The sequence below is a fragment of the Rhinoraja longicauda genome, chromosome 6 (assembly GCF_053455715.1).
Source record: "Rhinoraja longicauda isolate Sanriku21f chromosome 6, sRhiLon1.1, whole genome shotgun sequence".
NCBI classification, from domain to species: domain Eukaryota; kingdom Metazoa; phylum Chordata; class Chondrichthyes; order Rajiformes; family Arhynchobatidae; genus Rhinoraja; species Rhinoraja longicauda.
Window position 1 is genome coordinate 34,066,036 of NC_135958.1, and position 18,783 is coordinate 34,084,818.

Below are 18,783 nucleotides of genomic sequence, written 5' to 3' on the forward strand. Positions count from 1 at the left end.
TTGATTTGATTAGAAGTTGAAGTTTGATTTGATTAGAAGTTTGAAGTTTGATTTGATTAGAAGTTGAAGTTCGATTTGATTAGAAGTTGAAGTTTGAAGTTTGATTTGATTAGAAGTTGAAGTTTGATTTGATTAGAAGTTGAAGTTTGATTTGATTAGAAGTTGAAGTTCGATTTGATAAGAAGTTGAAGTTGATTTGATTAGAAGTTTGAAGTTTGATTTGATTAGAAGTTGAAGTTTGAAGTTGATTTGATTAGAAGTTTGAAGTTTGATTTGATTAGAAGTTGAAGTTTGATTTGATTAGAAGTTGAAGTTTGAAGTTTGATTTGATTAGAAGTTGAAGTTTGATTTGATTAGAAGTTGAAGTTTGATTTGATTATATTTAGAAGTTTGATTTGATTAGAAGTTTGATTTGATTATATTTAGAGGGTTGGTTGTACTTAGTTTGTTTTCTATCCACCTGAGGTAATATGAAGGCGTTGTTTTACTCTTGAAGTGTTTAAGGTGATTTATTGTTTTAAGCTTTGATAGTTATCATAAAATGATAAAAGGAGGGAATGAGAATCTATGCTATTAGCTGGTATAGTCAATTAGAGATATTATATTTTGTTGTAAGTTTGATTTGATTAGAAGTTGAAGTTTGAAGTTTGATTTGATTAGAAGTTGAAGTTTGAAGTTGATTTGATTAGAAGTTTGAAGTTTGATTTGATTAGAAGTTGAAGTTGAAGTTTGATTTGATTAGAAGTTGAAGTTTGATTTGATTAGAAGTTGAAGTTTGAAGTTTGATTTGATTAGAAGTTGAAGTTTGAAGTTGATTTGATTAGAAGTTTGAAGTTTGATTTGATTAGAAGTTGAAGTTTGATTTGATTAGAAGTTGAAGTTTGATTTGATTAGAAGTTGAAGTTTGAAGTTGATTTGATTAGAAGTTGAAGTTTGAAGTTTGATTTGATTAGAAGTTGAAGTTTGAAGTTGATTTGATTAGAAGTTGAAGTTTGAAGTTTGATTTGATTAGAAGTCGAAATTTGATTTGATTAGAAGTTGAAGTTCGATTTGATTAGAAGTTGATTTGATTAGAAGTTGAAGTTCGATTTGATTAGAAGTTGAAGTTTGAAGTTGATTTGATTAGAAGTTGAAGTTTGAAGTTTGATTTGTTTAGAAGTTGAAGTTTGAAGTTGATTTGATTAGAAGTTGAAGTTTGAAGTTTGATTTGATTAGAAGTTGAAATTTGATTTGATTAGAAGTTGAAGTTCGATTTGATTAGAAGTTGAAGTTGATTTGATTAGAAGTTTGATTTGATTAGAAGTTGAAGTTGAAGTTTGATTTGATTAGAAGTTGAAGTTTGATTTGATTAGAAGTTGAAGTTTGAAGTTTGATTTGATTAGAAGTTGAAGTTCGATTTGATTAGAAGTTGAAGTTTGAAGTTTGATTTGATTAGAAGTTGAAGTTTGATTTGATTAGAAGTTTGAAGTTTGATTTGATTAGAAGTTGAAGTTCGATTTGATTAGAAGTTGAAGTTTGGTTTGATTTGATTAGAAGTTGAAGTTTGATTTGATTAGAAGTTGAAGTTTGATTTGATTAGAAGTTGAAGTTCGATTTGATAAGAAGTTGAAGTTGATTTGATTAGAAGTTTGAAGTTTGATTTGATTAGAAGTTGAAGTTTGAAGTTGATTTGATTAGAAGTTTGATTTGATTAGAAGTTGAAGTTTGATTTGATTAGAAGTTGAAGTTTGAAGTTTGATTTGATTAGAAGTTGAAGTTTGATTTGATTAGAAGTTGAAGTTTGATTTGATTATATTTAGAAGTTTGATTTGATTAGAAGTTTGATTTGATTATATTTAGAGGGTTGGTTGTACTTAGTTTGTTTTCTATCCACCTGAGGTAATATGAAGGCGTTGTTTTACTCTTGAAGTGTTTAAGGTGATTTATTGTTTTAAGCTTTGATAGTTATCATAAAATGATAAAAGGAGGGAATGAGAATCTATGCTATTAGCTGGTATAGTCAATTAGAGATATTATATTTTGTTGTAGTAAAGATGGTTTCTTTTGTTGTTTTAGCTAATATAAAATGGATGCTTATTTTAGTGGAAAGCAGTAAGATGGATGCTTGTGGCAGAAATGTTATCCTTGGGAACAGAATGTGTTTGTCCCTTTACGAGTGATAAGGAGTGTACAGAAGAGATGGGCTATTGTCCTCTCCCACTCTGTCTGACTGCGAGTACTGTGTATTGAAACAGTAAAGCAAGGTCATGCAGCTGTGAGATTGCTCGTCTATAGAGATAAGAAAGTTTCTTTCTTATTAGCAACTCCTTATTTGGGTGCGTGTGAAAGTAGGAAAAGTTTGAATCCACGCTAGGTAAATTGATGCGTTTCTCTAAATACATGTGACTTATATTAATGGTTTGGTTTTTGAGCATGTGACCTGTATCAATGATTTTGTCTTCTCTGTAACCATGGAAATTGTATTAGATGTGTAATTGGTCATTGTATTAGATGTGTAATTGGTCCTTGATTTCTTTTTGTCACACCTCTCTTTTTCTGTATAAAAAAGTAAACAATGGTGGAGACGTTGTTCTTCCCCTCCCCTGAGTTGAGGTCTCTTCAGACACTAGTGTTGTGTCTGGAGATCTTCTCGGGAAGAACCCCATGGTGGAATAAATCTGATGTGCTAATCCAGTATCACGTGTGATTATTCAGACTGAAGGTAAAGAATTTGATTTAACAGGCATATTAATGATACATTTATGCTTTTGCATGCTGAAGGAAGCAAATCTCTGCAAGAATCATAATGTGAAAGGATTAGATCTAGTGCTTTTTTTCCGAGAAAAAACTGGTAAAGCACATCAGAATAAATTACTCAATTAACCTCATACCCTTTGAGACCAGGAGTGGATTAAGTAGCAGTGTCAGAACTTGCATTTTAAGTAGTTTACTCGTTCTGGGTGAAATGGCAGCAGTAGGTAAAATTATGATTTGTTGACATTACCAGTGAATCTTATAATGGTTCAAAGACCAACTATTTAGCATTTTAGTTTAAAGTATCTTATTCTCCAGATATAAATCTGAATATATTGATTTTTTCCCCTGCTTTTGTGGAAGAAAAATTAATTTCCTTCCTTACTTAATTTTGATTGGAATTGAACAAGGTAACGAAAGGGTGCTTGGATGTGACAATTGGCATCTCTCGTTGTCCAGGTGCAGAAGAGGTTCGTGGGAATCGGCAAAGTAAGATTAGACATATTACCTCTTGTCTGGGAATGTGTTAAAGGGTGGATGGTAAATGTAAACATGAAATAGTAGACGGAGATAAGGAAGCTTGTTTCTCTGAGCAGTGTGTTACAGTAGACCACCCGCACCCCCTATCGCTAGTGGCATAGAAGTGTTACTGTAAATGGGGGGCGTATGATTGGCTCGGAGAGGGGATGGTGGTGAGATGGAATAATGTCAAGACGCCCTTGTATTATGTTTGACTTGTATTAACCATTTGTTGTTGAATAAGATTAACATAAACAAAAAGTATGTTATGACTAATGAAATAATTGGTACCCATGTAGTTGATAGAATATTTTTGTAGGGTAGTATCTAACAGAAAACAAAAGGTGTTTACTGCACAGTATAATTGTTGGCTAATTCTGCTGTGAAGTCAGAGAACTGGAGGGCAGTTTATTGCCGTCTCTCTCCATGATATCATGCAATAAAATCTTGAAGCTAATCTGCAAAGTCTCTGCTTTTCATTTTCCATTAATTTCCCTCTAAATTAATTTCTTCCACAGCTATGTACCACGATTCAAAATCAATCTATACATCGTAGTGAAATAAGCAATAAGGAATGTTAAATCGAAATTCCATACCAAAAATAGATCCATGCTTAACTGGAGCAAAGTTTTCCCGAACAAAACCCCACCCCTTATTCAATGACATACTTTGTTCAAAAACTAGCAAATGGTCATTCAACTTGTGTTTTTTGGTAGATGCACAAATAGGGCAGGTACAATGTACAATGCAAATATTGCTTGCAACAGCATCACAGGCACATAAACAACAATAAATTCTCGTGTGTCGAAAAGAACTGAAGATGCTGGGTTAAATCGAAGATAGACACAAAATGCTGGAGTAACTTCAGTGGGACAGGCAGCATCTCTGGAGAGAAGGAATGGGTGATGTTTCGGGTCGAGATCCTTCTTCAGGCTGAAGAAGGGTCTCAACCCGAAACGTCACCCATTCCTTCTATCCAGAGATGCTGCCTGTTCCGCTGATTCACTCCAGCATTTTGTGACTAAAAAATAATTATACACAAATTGTGCATAAGTTCTACTGGACAATGAAAAGACTGCGCCAAAAAACAAGACATATGTGCAAAACAGAGTTAAAAACAGGTCCACTGTAGTCCAAGAGATAGCCCTTAAGTGCTCCATTGCCAAGGTGGGATTAGTGTTTTTTAAAAAGAAATACAACACGGAAACAGGCCCTTCGGCCCACCGAGTTCACACTGACCAACGATCCCCACACATTAACACTGCCCGACCCACACTATGAACAATTTTACATTTTACATTTATACCAAGCCGATTAACCTACAACCCTTTACGTCTTTGGAGCGTGGAAGGTAAACCAAAGATCTTGGAGAAAACCCATGCAGGTCATGGGGTGAACGTACAAATTCCATGCAGGCAAGCACCCATGGTCAGGATCGAACCCGGGTCCCTGGCGCTGTAAGGCAGTAGCTCTACCGCGACACCACTACGCTGCGCACATACGTTCTGCAGGTTGGTTCAAGAACCGATTGTTGCAGGGAAGTAGCTTTTTCTGAACCTGATAGTGTGGAACTTCAGGCCCCTGTACTTTCTGCCTAATAGCAGCAGCAAGAAGGTGATATGACCTGGGGGGTCCTCGATGATAGATGCCATCTCCTTGAGCCAGCACCTCATGCTGATGCTTTTGATGGTGGGGTGGGCTGTGCCAGTGGTGGGACCAGCTGGGTCCATCACTCTCTGCAGACTTCCTGCATTCCTGAACAATGGAATTGCAATACCAGATGGAACCAGTGAGGATGCTTTGTACAATGCATCTGCTAAATTTTGCAACATGCTGAAAAACTCTTTAACCATCTAAGATTTGTTGTTCGCCTTCTTCATGATTACTTCTATGCGCCGAGTCCAGGACTAGCGGAGTTCCGCTGTGGTCGGGTGTCAGGGCTTATGGGGAGAAGGCAGGAGAATGGGGTTAAGAGGGAAAAATAGATCAGCCATGATTGAATGGCGGAGAGGACGAGGGGCAGAATGGTCTAATTCTGCTCCTATCACTTATGAACTTATGACGTGTCATTCCAGATGTTAATGCCCAGGAACACTTTATTCTGTATCAACATTTATGTTTAATAATCATCTGCTGGAATTTAAGATTAGAAAAAGCTCGAGACATATAATACTTAGCTAAAATTAAATTACATCAATTGCAAAATAAATACTTGTAAGAATTTAAGGAAAGCAGCAAAAAGATGATGCAAACATAAATAGCATTAGATGCCTGATGATACACATTGTTCATTGTTCCAAAATATTCTTGAATGCTTTGGAGATTTTTCTTGAGAGGAGGTGAAAAAGATTCAAATACTGGAATCCTATATTGTTTCAATCACTCTGTTAATCTCTCGCACGACTGTCCCTGAAAACTGCTCAGATTCTCCAAATAAAAATTGCACTTTTTTCACCCAATGATCCCAAACAATTCAATTTTGGGATTCCCTGAGCATCGAAAGATAATTGGCAAGACAACCAGAAGGGATTGGAAAACATTCTGTTTGAAAAACAGCACTAGCTATTACAATCTGCAATGCATTTACTGGAAGGAAGGTGGCAGCAGATTTAACAGTAACTTTCTAAATGGAATTGGGAGATATTTTGCAGGCTCCAGGAAAGAGTTGAGTAGTTCTTAAAAAGGAGGCAACCACCATCATGTTGAGCTGGCAGGCTTTTATTTGCACTGTTAAAATCTAATAGTGGGAATCAATTTGCAGTAAGAAGGTATTATTAAACATATATAGTGATTACATATATTAAACAAAAAATGACAAATATCTAGAATTATACCATAGCCTTCATTGATGGCAACAGGTTAACTTCAGTAGGTTTATAGTTCTCATGCACATTTATATTAGCTAGTAATGCATCTTCAGCACATCAAAATCTCTCCCTATTCACGATCCAGAGTTGGTATAAAGGTGCTTTCAGTCTCCGCCTTCCCTCTTTCACAGGTTTGTCCTTTTGTTCTTACTTTCCAGTATTTCTTGTTTCTCCCTATCTTTCCCAGTTCCACAGCTCCACTCAGTGACTGAAGCGATTTCATGTGTTCATCCCTCAAGCCAAAACTTGCTCACCAAACGAATCACCCGACACTCAAGTGACTAAGGCGGCTTAATACGTGGTCGGCTCACAGGTTAGAACTTGCTCACCAGGCAAACCATCCTACAAAATAACTTCCCTCCGTTCACTGGTACAGTCGCCAAGAGTGGCCTTTCCTGACTGGACATTCATGTGCATATATTAATTATTAAGAGTCAAGATCCAATTTAGTGTTGGGCAAACCAATGGAAGTAATGAAGATAGACACAAAATGCTGGAGTAACTCAGCGGGACAGGCAGCATCTCTGGAGAGAAGGAATGGGTGACCTTTCGGGTTGAGACCCTTCTTCAGATCGTCACCCATTCCTTCTCTCCAGAGATGCTGCCTGTCCTGCAGAGTTACTCCAGCATTTTGTGTCTATCTTCGATTTAAACCAGCTTCTGCAGTTCTTTCCTACGCAGAAAATTAAGTAATGGCTTGCTACAGCGCAAAAAGGCAATTGACAACAGCTATTCAACATGCCATCCTCCTGGTTTGAATGATAACATCTCATGGCGCTCCAAACTCAATGGTCTGACATTGGGAATTTGAAAAAGGTTGTACAAATAAATCCTAACAAGACTAGGACTCAGCAGACATGCCTCAAAGTGATAACAAATAAAACAAGCTGAAGATCACCTCAGCCAAATTTGCTTGCTGTCTGATCAAGCAATTCCTTTGCCAAACAGTACGCAATGAGGAAAATAATTCAAGTTTTGAATGATTCTGAGCAAAATCATCCATTGTTGATGTACGGGTGGCATGGTGGTATAGCGGTAGAACTGCTGCCTTACAGCGCCAGAGACCCGGGTACGATCCTGACCATGGGTGCTTGTCTGTACGGAGTTTGTACGTCCTCCCCGGGACTTGCCTGGGTTTTCTCCGAGATCTTTGGTTTCCTCCCACACTCCAAACACGTACAGGTTTGCAGGTTAATTGGCTCGGTGTAAATATAAAACTGTCGCTGGTGTGTAGGGCAGTGTTAATGTGCGTGGATCGCTGGTCGATGCGGATTCGATGGCCAAAGGGCCTGTATACTGCGCTGTATCTCTAAACTATAAGATCATTGCCAATGTCTATGAAAGAAAATATATCTAATAAATTGAAATGCTGTGTTGAGCTCTGCTGCCTCCTCCCTATTGCTTTCATGCACCTCGGATGCATACCCAGCATTGCATCAACCTTCTGCAATTCCTTTTTCTTCCAGAATAAATTGCATCTTTGTGATTAGGTTGTTCCATGTGTTTCTCTCGCATTGCCACCATTACTCATGAAAAGTGATGTTTTTCTAAATAATATGGGTGTCATGGCTTCAACCTTCACGATTAGTCGTCACCCTTCATCTGCAGTGAAACTGATCTCGGAAACAATTTTTGATCTTTTAAAATGTTTGACTAATTCCTCTTGCATTAACCGCCCTTTCCATTATCCCCTTTGTTGCCTTTCTAATTCTTTTCATTCTTCCTATTTTGACATTCCTCACGCTTTACTTAACTTTGTCATATATCCCCCCCCCATATGGATTAATATTGTTTTATTTTTAATTTAGTTGCAGGTTATTATAGCTTGCTAAAATAACATTAATACCAAATCTGTTCTTTCCTGCTGAACAAGAGAGAAGGAACATTTGATAACTCTTAATCTTTATTTAAGCAATTAAATATAAGTTTATTTATTTTGACATAATAATCATATTTGCTCGCATGCTGCCAACACACAATGGTTTGATCTTGGTTTGCATATAATTTTCCATGGTCTAGCAACTTTTATATTGTTTTTGATGCCAATTAAATGAGATAAAACTTACTTTATTCAGCAGCACTGAGACAAAATGAAGTTTATTTTGTTATTGCTTGAGAGAATTCAGGAAATGTCTTGAAATAAAGCCTTCGAGCAGCAAAAAAATTCAAATTATCCTTACAACAGAGTAACTAACAACTTTGATCAAATTCTTTATTAATCTTTACTAACTTCAAATTATCCACATCAATTACTTTTAAGTAATTTAGCAAATTTCATACAAAATTTAGACAAATGTTCCAAAATGACACCTTTGAATTTCTTGGACCAGCATATCACGCAAGATAAATCAAGAATAGTTATTTTGGCAAAATTGTCAGAAAAATCATGGTATGATCATACACTGTTATAAGTTGTAAAAGCAAAGTTAACAAATGTTTGTTCTACTCTCTTGTTCAGCAGGAATGATCTGATTTGCTATTAGTGTTTTTTCTACAAGGCAATAATGGTGTGCAGGTGAATTATATACAGCAATATGTAAAGATGACAACATCAGGACCTCCCATCCACCACAGATTATGCGGCCCAGTTGTAATGGCCCACCACTGCCCTCAACAAATACCAACAATTTGAAATCTTGTCCTCATCTTCTCCATTGACATGCATTGCAAATTAGAAATTGCTGCGCTCTTTAAACAAGCCAATTGCACATTGACGACTGCTAACTTATAAATCATGTGCTTTATGGTTCGATATATCAACCAACCTTGAAGTTTCAGAAGAGGAACAATGGAACTATGCGGAGGAAGGAATTGGAGATGCTGGTTTAAAACGGAGATAGACACAAAATGCTAGAGTAACTCAGCGGGACAGGCAGCATCTCTGGAGAGAAGGAATGGGTGATGTTTCGCGTCGAGACCCTTCTTCAGTTCGAAGAAGGATCTCCACCCGAAACGTCACCCATTCCTTCTCGACCCGAAACATCACCCATTCCTTCTCTCCGAACAATGGAACTATTTTTTTTCCTCCCTCGGGTAATAAATTGATGTCGATTAAAAAAAACTAAAAGTTGATCGGTAATTTCAATTATACCAGTCGGGAAATCAAGGTTGCATAATACCCCACCATAATCCAACTTTCAGTTGCATTTATTGATGTGCATCCTTGTTGGAATATTTCATCTCTTAGAAGAAAGGTACTTAACTCTGTACAAGATTGTCGTTCAGAGTATTAATGAATTATTTAGCCACACATTTTTTATAAGGACTTGCACAAAAATCTAAACACAGTGGAAACTTTCACAATTCAGGTATTTCAAGGAAATTTGAAAGTGCAAGCACATTTTTAAAACAACTGAAGTGATAACAGGAATGTAAAAGTTGTTAACAATGTACAGATACAAGCATTAGCGTGTACATGCCAACAATAATTATTTTAAGTGTAGGAAGGCACAGCAAAAATAGACACAAAATGCTGGAGTAACTCAGCGGGTTTTAAATGATTTGTAAGTTTATTCTACCCTTTAAAAAAAAGAATGTTGGTTGCATGTAGGCACCTCCGATATGAAATAGGTTATGTACGTTTAAGTCAGTAAAATGCAAATGCACTGCGACTTCGCCCATGGGTTGGGAACTCTCATCTATTTGTCAAATCACCTCGTCCACATAAAAACTCCAGCTGTAACTTGTTCGGCTTCCAGCCTACTCGCCGACTCCCAACTACCTGGGCGACAGGAGCGTGGGACACCTGAGGGTTGGGGCTTTGGAGGAGGAAGCTGTAGGTGACTGAGGGCGGTAGGAAGGATGCAGATGGGTCGGCGAGGGGAGGGGTGCGGCAATGGGTGTGAGGGTGGGGTGGGGGCTGGCAATGGGTGTGAGGGTGTGGTGGGGGCTGGCAAAGGGTGCGGGGCCTGAGTTGGCATGGGGCAGGGAGTGGGTGAGGAGCGAAGTGAACAAAATGCAGAGGTAAGAGGAAGCAGTGTGGGGGTGAGGGGAGCAGCGCAGGGAAGTGAGTGGAACAAGCGAGCATTAGTAAGCGGGCAAGGGGGTTAGGGAGTGGGAAAGGGGATTTAGTGAGTGGGAAAGGGGGTTAGGGAGTGGAAAGGCATTGGGAGAAGGGGGTTTGGGAGTGGAAAAGGGGGTTCGGGAGTGGGAAAGGGGGGTCGGAGTGGGAAAGGGGGGTCGGGAGTGGGAAAGGGGGTCCAGGAGTGGGAAAGGGGGTTTGGGAGTGGGAAAGGGGGTTCGGGAGTGGGAAAGTGGGGGTCTGGAGTGGGAAGGGGGGTCAGGAGTGGGAAAGGGGGTGAGGGAGTGGGGAAAGGGCGTGATGTAGTGGTAAGGGAGCGAGGTAGTGGTAAGGGGGCAGGGGAGTGGGGTGAGGGGGCAGGGGAGTGGGGTGAGGGGACGAGGGAGTGGGGTGAGGGGGCGAGGGAGTGGGAAATGGGGGTTCGGGAGTGGGAGAAGGGGCTAGGGATTGGGAGAAGGGGGTTTGGGAGTGGAAAAGGGGGTTCGGGAGTGGGAAAGGGGGGTCGGAGTGGGAAAGGGGGGTCGGGAGTGGGAAAGGGGGTCCGGGAGTGGGAAAGGGGGTTCGGGAGTGGGAAAGTGGGGGTCTGGAGTGGGAAATGGGGTGAGGGAGTGGGGAAAGGGGGTGATGTAGTGGTAAGGGGGCGAAGGAATGGGGTGAGGGGGCGAGGGAGTGGGGTGAGGGGGCGAGGGAGTGGGGTGAGGGGGCGAGGGAGTGGGGTGAGGGGGCGGGGGAGTGGGGTGAGGGGGCAGGGGAGTGGGGAGAGGGGGCAGGGGAGTGGGGTGAGGGGGCGAGGGAGTGGGGTGAGGGGGGCGAGGGAGTGGGGTGAGGGGGCGAGGGAGTGGGGTGAGGGGCGAGGGAGAGGGAAATGGGGGTTCGGGAGTGGGAGAAGGGGGCTAGGGATTGGGAGAAGGGGGTTCGGGAGTGGGAAAGGGGGTTCGGGAGTGGGAAAGGGGGTTCGGGAGTGGGAAATGGGGGTTCGGGAGTGGGAAATGGGGGTTCGGGAGTGGGAAATGGGGTGAGGAGTGGGAAAGGGGGTGAGGGAGTGGGGAAAGGGGGTGATGTAGTGGTAAGGGGGCGAGGTAGTGGTAAGGGGGCGAGGGAGTGGGGTGAGGGAATGGGATGAGGGGGCGAGGGAGTGGGGAAAGGAGGCAGGGGAGTGGGGAAAGGGGGCGGGGGAGTGGGGATAGGGGGGCAGGGGAGTGGGGTGAGGGGGCGGGGGGAAAGGGGGCGGGGGAGTGGGGTGAGGGGGCGAGGGAATGGGATGAGGGGGCGAGGGAGTGGGGAAAGGAGGCAGGGGAGTGGGGAAAGGGGGCGGGGGAGTGGGGTGAGGGGGCGGGGGGAAAGGGGGCGGGGGAGTGGGGAAAGGGGCGGGGGGAAAGGGGGCGGGGGAGTGGGGAAAGGGGGGTCAGGAGTGGGAAAGGAGGGGTCAGGAGTGGGAAAGGGGGTGAGGGAGTGGGGAAAGGGGGTGATGGAGTGGTAAGGGGGGCGAGGGAGTGGGGTGAGGGGGGCGAGGGAATGGGATGAGGGGGGCGAGGGAGTGGGGGAAAGGAGGCAGGGGAGTGGGGAAAGGGGGCGGGGGAGTGGGAAATGGGGGTTCGGGAGTGGGAAAGGGGGTTAGGGAGTGGGGAAAGGGGGGTCGGGAGTGGGAAAGGGGGTTAGGGAGTGGGGAAAGGGGGTTAGGGAGTGGGGAAAGGGGGGTCGGGAGTGGGGAAAGGGAGTGGGGAAAGGGGGCGGGGGAGTGGGAAATGGGGGTTCGGGAGTGGGAAAGGGGGTTAGGGAGTGGGGAAAGGGGGGGTCGGGAGTGGGAAAGGGGGTTAGGGAGCGGGGAAAGGGGGGTCGGGAGTGGGAAAGGGGGTTAGGGAGTGGGGAAAGGGGTAACCCCATGGGGTATGGGTGGGCAAAGAGGGTAGGGCGGGGAATGGTCTGCGGGTTAAACACTGGCCGTGCAGGGAGGGCCCCCCGCTGCCTTGACCAGGGCCCCACCATCCCCACCACCACCACCACCACACACCGACCTGACGTACGGGCTGGCGGCCGCCAGCAGGTTCTTCTGTACCGGGATGTGCTCGCCCTCCACCACCAGCACGGCGTCGCAGAACAGCGGCTCCTCACGGAAGGAGCTGAGGCTCTTGAGCAGCTTGTTGGCGTGTTGTGGGTCCCCCACCACCGACACCGAGCCGCCCGGCTCCGCCGTCATCTTCGCACCGCCCGCATCAGCTCAGCCCAGCCCAGCCCAGCCCCACCGAGGTGAGGAGCAGATCCACCCGGCCCACAACCACACCAGGCCCGGGCTCCACCCCCAGGACAGCCCGGGGGGGAGGAGCGGCCTAGCTCCACCTGACCCTCATAAACCCCACCTCCACCTGACTCTCTCCACACCTCACAACCCCCCCCTCCCTCACAAACCCCCCTCCCTCACAAACCCTACCTCCACCTGACTCTCTCCATACCTCACAACCCCCCCTCCCTCACAAACCTTACCTCACAACCCCCCCTCCCTCACAAACCATACCTCACAACCCCCCCTCCCTCACAAACCTTACCTCCACCTGACTCTCCACACACCCCACAAACCCCCCCCCACAAACTCCACCCTCACAAACCCCACTTCCACCTGACTCTCTCCACTCCCCCCTCCCCAATCCCCCACCTCCCACAAACCCCCACCCCTCTCCTCACAAACACTCCTCACAAACACACACCCCTCACAAACCCTCTTCTCACAAACCCCCTCCTCACAAACCCCACCTCCACCTGACTCCACACCCCCCTCCCTCATCACACCACCCCCCCTCCCTCCCTCATCCCCTCATCACACCACCCCCCCTCCCTCCCTCATCCCCTCCTCACACCACCCCCCTCACCAATCCCCCACCCCTCTCTCCACCCCCAACCCCACCCCTCTCTCCACCCCCCCTCACCTCTCGTCTTTTCCCATCTCCCCATCCCCTCGCTTTTTTCCCCACCTTCCTCTGACCTCTACCCTACCTCCAACTGACTCTTAACTCCCCCTCACAATCCCCATCCCGTCTCACTTTCTCCCGTCTTTTCCCACCACCTTCTCCTCACCATCATCTCTCCTCCTCTCACCTTTTCCCCCACCCCACCCAAACCTGACTCTCACCTTTCCCCACCTCCTCTCGCATTTTCCCACCTCCACCTTCATCTCCCCACCTCCACCTGCCTCCTTCCCTCTCCCCATCCCCACCTCCTCTAGCATTTTCCCACCTCCTCCTTCATCTCCCTCTCCCCACCTCCACCTGCCTCCTTCCCTCTCCCCATCTCCTCTAGCCTTTTCCCACCTCCACCTGATTCTCGCCTTTCCTCACCTCCACCTGTCTGTCTCCTTCGCCTGCCTGTCACCAACCCTGCATCCCCCTGCCTCTCATCACCCCTATCTCCATCTGCCTCTCACCTTTCCAAATCTCCACCAGCCTCTCACCTTCACCTGCTGTCCTTACATTTCCCCCCCTCTCACCTATCCCCTCACCAACCCTACCTCCCTGTGTCTCACTTTTCTCCATCTCCACTGCCTCAACGTTCCCCTCACCTTTCCCCCTCTCCTTCTGTCTCTCACCTTTTCCCCTCACACCGCCACGTCCCCTCACCTTTCCCCCTCTCCTTCGGTCTCACACCTTTCCCCCTCTCACACCCCTACGTCCACCATCTCACCTTTCCCCACCTCCCCTGTCACTACCCTTCGCCTAACCCTTGCCTTTCCTCATGTCTGCCATGCGCTCTCTCTCTCGGCTTTCCAAATACATCTACTGCTTTCAAAACTAATGCTGCCATGTACAATTAATGCAAGTACCTCATTGGTTGCAAAATCCTGGAATGGCTTAACAGACTTTTAATGCAAGTATTTATCTACTCAGTGGTCCCTCACGTTTTTAATCCCTCAACTTCCTGTATAATCGGAATGCTGTATTCTTCAGTAAAATACAAAATACTGCAATAACTCAGCAGGTCAAGCAGCCTCTGTGGGGGGAACGGAGTGTATGTTTCTGGTCTGAACATTCCCTCCAATGATGCTGCTTGACCCGCTGAGTCCCTCCAGCAGTTTATTTTTAATTTTCTGACAAGTCTGATTGTCTTCCTGATTAAATTTTAATTTATTAATGCTTTGTTGTCACCTTGCCTAGCTAACAATGATACATTTTCCTTGAGCCGCATCCCCTTTGATGTCTCGTTTCACACCTTCCCCTTCCATATCTGTGTCTCCCTCTCACCTGACTGAAGAAATGTCTTGACCCGAAATGTCACTCATTCCTTCTATCCAGAGATGCTGCCTGCCCGGTGAGTTCCTCCAGCATTTTGTGTCTAATCTTCCATCGTTTTTTTCTGGGAATATCCATGTTCCTTCATCTGATGTTTTATCACCTTTTCTTTCACTATGATAGTCTCTTCTCAACCAGCACCTCTACAATTTCTCCTTTACATGTGCTGGACAGGTACCTTTACATGTGCTGGACATTCATATATTTCTACTCTCAGCTGTTATATCTGCCAGCAACCACCTCATTTGTCAAGCACTCTTCCACGGCCTCTAATGGTTAGGGACCATTGATATGTCTCCATTCTCCCTAACCCATGGCTTCCTCGCCACCATAGTTGAATTTTGTTTATTTCTCACAGCTCTGTTCTCACCAGCTCACTACCTGGATGGAGTAGGAGGTATAGAGCTATCCATCACATAAACAGGCTCTTCAGCCCAACGTACACATCAACCAAGATGTCTATCTGAGCTGGTCCCATTTGCTCACATTTGGCCCATATCCTCTAAATTGTTATAGTTCATGTACACACCCAAATATCCTTTAAACACGGTTATTATACCCACCTCAGTGAACCATACACCTGTACTCCCAAATTACTCAATTCTGCAACACTCTGCCATTTACTATGTATGTCCTGCCTTGGTTTGACATTCCAAAGTGTAACACTTCACATTTGTCAAAGTTAAATTCTATTTGTCATTCCACTTTCAGTTCTGGCATCATCTGCAAATTTACCAACAATGTTGATTGCATTGTAATCCAAATCGTTAACATCAATAACAAGCAGTAGTGGACCAAGCACTAACCACTGCAGCACTCCACTGGTCAGACCTCCAGTCACAAAAACAACCCTCCATGAGCATCTATTGACACCTTCTTCCAAGCTCATTTTGAATCCAGTTGGCCAGCTCACCTTGGATTTCATGTGATTTAACCTTGCAGACCAGACCATGCAGGACCTGGACAAAGGCCTTGCGAAAGTCCATATAGACAACTTCCACTGCCCCTGCCCTTGATGATCTCTTCAAAAAACTATGAGGTTCATGGTTCACAATTTATCATGCACAAAGCCATGTTGACTGTCTGGAATCAGCTTGATATCTCCCTCATCTATCATGGCTCTACACTGAGATGGATATGCTGACTCTTTAAGGAGATCTATTATTTCTCGAGCCACCCTTTTACTCATAATATACCTATAGAATCTCAAAGGATTTTCCTTTACCTTGCCTGCTACTCCATTTCATGTCTGCTTTTGGTCCTCTTGATTGTCTTCTTAGTGTACTCCAAATCCCTACTCCTGTGGAGGGATTTGCTTGATCCTGACTGCCTATGACTGCCATGTACCTCCTTTTTCCTTACCAGAGCATCAACATCTCTCGTCAACCAGGGTTCCCTAAACTTGCCTTGCTCTTCACTCTAATAGGAACATGTTGCCCCTGTAGATGTTGCCATTGACACAAAAAGCTGGAGTAACTCAGCGGGACAGGCAGCATCTCTGGAGAGAAGAAATAGGAGATGTTTCGGGTAGAGACCCTTCTTCAGACTGAAAGTCACAGGAATGAGAAACGAGAGATATAGACGACAATGTAGAACATTGAAAGATATGCAAAAAAATAACTATGATAAAGGAAACAGTCCATTGTTAGCTGTGTTTTGGGTCGAGAACGAGAAGCTGATGCAACTTGGGTGGAGGAGGTTACTTGAAGATAGGAGAAATCAATATTCATACCACTGGGTTGTAAGGGTCTGAAGAAGGGTCTCGACCCAAAACGCCACCCACTCCTTCTCTCCAGAGATGCTGCCTGTCCCGCTGAGTTACTCCAACTTTTTGTGTCTATCCACTGGGTTGTAAGCTGCCCAAGCAAAATATGAGATACTGTTCCTCCAATTTGTGTTGAGCCTCATTCTGACAATGGAGGAGGCCTAGGACAGGAAGGTCAGTGTGGGAATGTGAAGAATTAAAGTAATTAGCAACCGAGTGATCAGGTAGGTCCAGGCGGACTGAGCGAATGTGTTCAGCGAAACGATCGCCCAGTCTACGTCTGAGCCGAATATAGAACCAAGGAACTGTATATGCTGGCTTACAAATAAGACAAAGTGTTCAGGAGGGTCTCGACCTCAAATGGCACCTATCCATGTTCTCCAGAGAAGCTGCCTGGCCTGCTGAGTTACTCCAGTACTTCGTGTCCTATAAGTAGCTGAATAATCTTTCTCTGTGCTCTATAATTCTAAACCAGTAAAAAAAACATTTGGCTGACACACAAAAGGGATGAGAAAGATATTAAGACATCACAACAATCATAACACCAAACGGAAAACATTATTCAATTGAATTTTGGTTTTCACAATCTCATTTGTAAATCACATGGTTTGAACACACAACCCATTATTTTCTTGATAGATGTACATAGATCAGTTTAGTCATGTTAAGGTTTCCACGTTTTGTTTTAGATTTGGAAGCTTTTTTTGAGAAAATAAATGCGTAGACTTGTGGATCTTGTTTTGAAGCATTTCTCTACACTTAAGGTGGAGCCATCTGCTGGATATGCAGTTGCAGCACACTTCCACCCAACACGAGTTCCCTGACAATGGAGACACAAGAAAATGCAGGTGCTCGTCTCTGGAGTAAAACACAAATTACTGGAGGACCTCACCAGGCCAGGCATTATCTGTGGAGGGAAATGGACAGATGACATTTTGGATCAGAAACCTTCTTCAGAATGAATGAGACCTGAAGAGTCCCGACCTGAAAAGTTGCCTATCCATGTCAGTCTGAACAAGGGTCCCGAACCAAAATCTCCCCTATTGATGTTTTCCTGAGATACTGCCTGACCTGCTGAGGTACTCCAGCACTTTGTTTTATATTCATTCTTCAATTAGTTGAGTTCTTCCGGCACTTCGTATTTAGTTCAAGATTCCAGCACCTGCCATTTCTTGCGTCATTTTATTTCTCCACTACGCAATCTTCTTGATGTATGCCTATTTTGAAGTTCTCCACCTCTCTCCAGCAGAACCTTATTTTACTGTATGCCTCTGTGATGCCTGCTAGTCAACCATGTTCTGATCCAGACTCACTGCTACAGCCACATGTCTTTCCTTGAATCAGTCTGAAGGGACTCGACTTGAAGCATCATCCATCCTTTCTCTCCACAGACACTGCTGGGTTTCTCCAGTTCTCCAGCACTGAGGATCCTTGACAGTATGTACAGGAAAATAACAACTGAATTGAGGTTCATTTAGTTTCTCAAGTGGAATTGAATAATCTATACCATAACTAAATCTCAAACATTTCCCTGCTCTAAATAATAAAAGAGGTGAACTGGTATAAAATTAGAGAAATTAAAAACCATCATTTATCATTAGTTTTCTAGGAATCAGGATGACATTATTCCACATTTTTTTAATCCTTTGAGTATTTCTATTTTTTGAGTGGGTAATACAAGTATATTAATTCTCTAAGGGGGATTGGAATTCTAAAGGTATGCTATGGTCAGTTTTAAATTTGGAAGCTCTCTCTGGTCATACCCTAAATAGAGAACACTGTACTTTTAGACAGTGATATTAAAGAGGGATATTGGTTCCATCAATTTGGTTATATTTTTCCTAAATAAAGATTCAAAGTGCTAGAGTAACTCAGCGGTCAGGCAGCATCCCTAGAGAACATAGATCGGCGACATTTCGAGTCAGTACCTTTCTTCAGACTGATTGTGGGATTGGGGGGGGGGGGGGGGAGAAGGAAGGGGAGGAAGAGAGGACAAAACATGGCAATTAATAGGTGAACGCAGGTGAAGGTCATTTCTTGATAGGTAAATGGTTGGACAAAGGCCAGAGATGAAAAGACTGGTTTGAGACAAAAGGATTGAAGAGTTACGAATTGTGAAGCCAAGCCACATGAAGGAATGGAGGGGAGAAATAGGCACAAATCTAGGTGGGGAACAGGGGAGGGCGAATAAAGGAGGATTTATCCAATAGCCTGAAAATGACCCATTAATTCCTACACTGTTTTCTGTCTGTTAACCAGTCAGTATAATATCTCATTACCAGTGCACTCTAACTTTCTTTAGTCACTTGTGTGACTCGTTATTGAAGTCCAAATTCACCAAGCCCAATGGTTTGCCTTTATCTGTTCTGCTTGATTCAGCCTCAAGATCACAACAAATCTTGTGATCAACAAGATTTGTCAAACACAATTTTTCCTTCATAAAGCTATATAGAGCTTTCCGATTATTCCCTTTTCTCAGTGTCTGCTACCACTTACTTAATAAGATTATAGTATTTTTCCTACCTCAGATGTCCGGCTAACTAGTCACTTGTTCCCAGTTCCCTCTCTTTCATTTCTAAATAGTGAGATTGCATTTGTGAA

At 44.0% G+C, this 18,783-nt stretch overlaps 1 protein-coding gene across 1 annotated transcript in view; it reads right to left on the reverse strand.

The window, feature by feature from the left end:
* Positions 1-12,436, reverse strand: part of gan (gigaxonin) — an 84,288-nt gene extending 71,852 nt beyond the window's left edge. Inside the window, exon 1 of the mRNA XM_078400769.1 lies at positions 12,156-12,436. Coding sequence (XP_078256895.1) covers positions 12,156-12,337 — 182 coding nt within the window. The 5' untranslated portion in view covers positions 12,338-12,436. The remainder of the gene's footprint in view (positions 1-12,155) is intronic.
* Between the last annotated feature and the right edge of the window lie 6,347 nt (positions 12,437-18,783).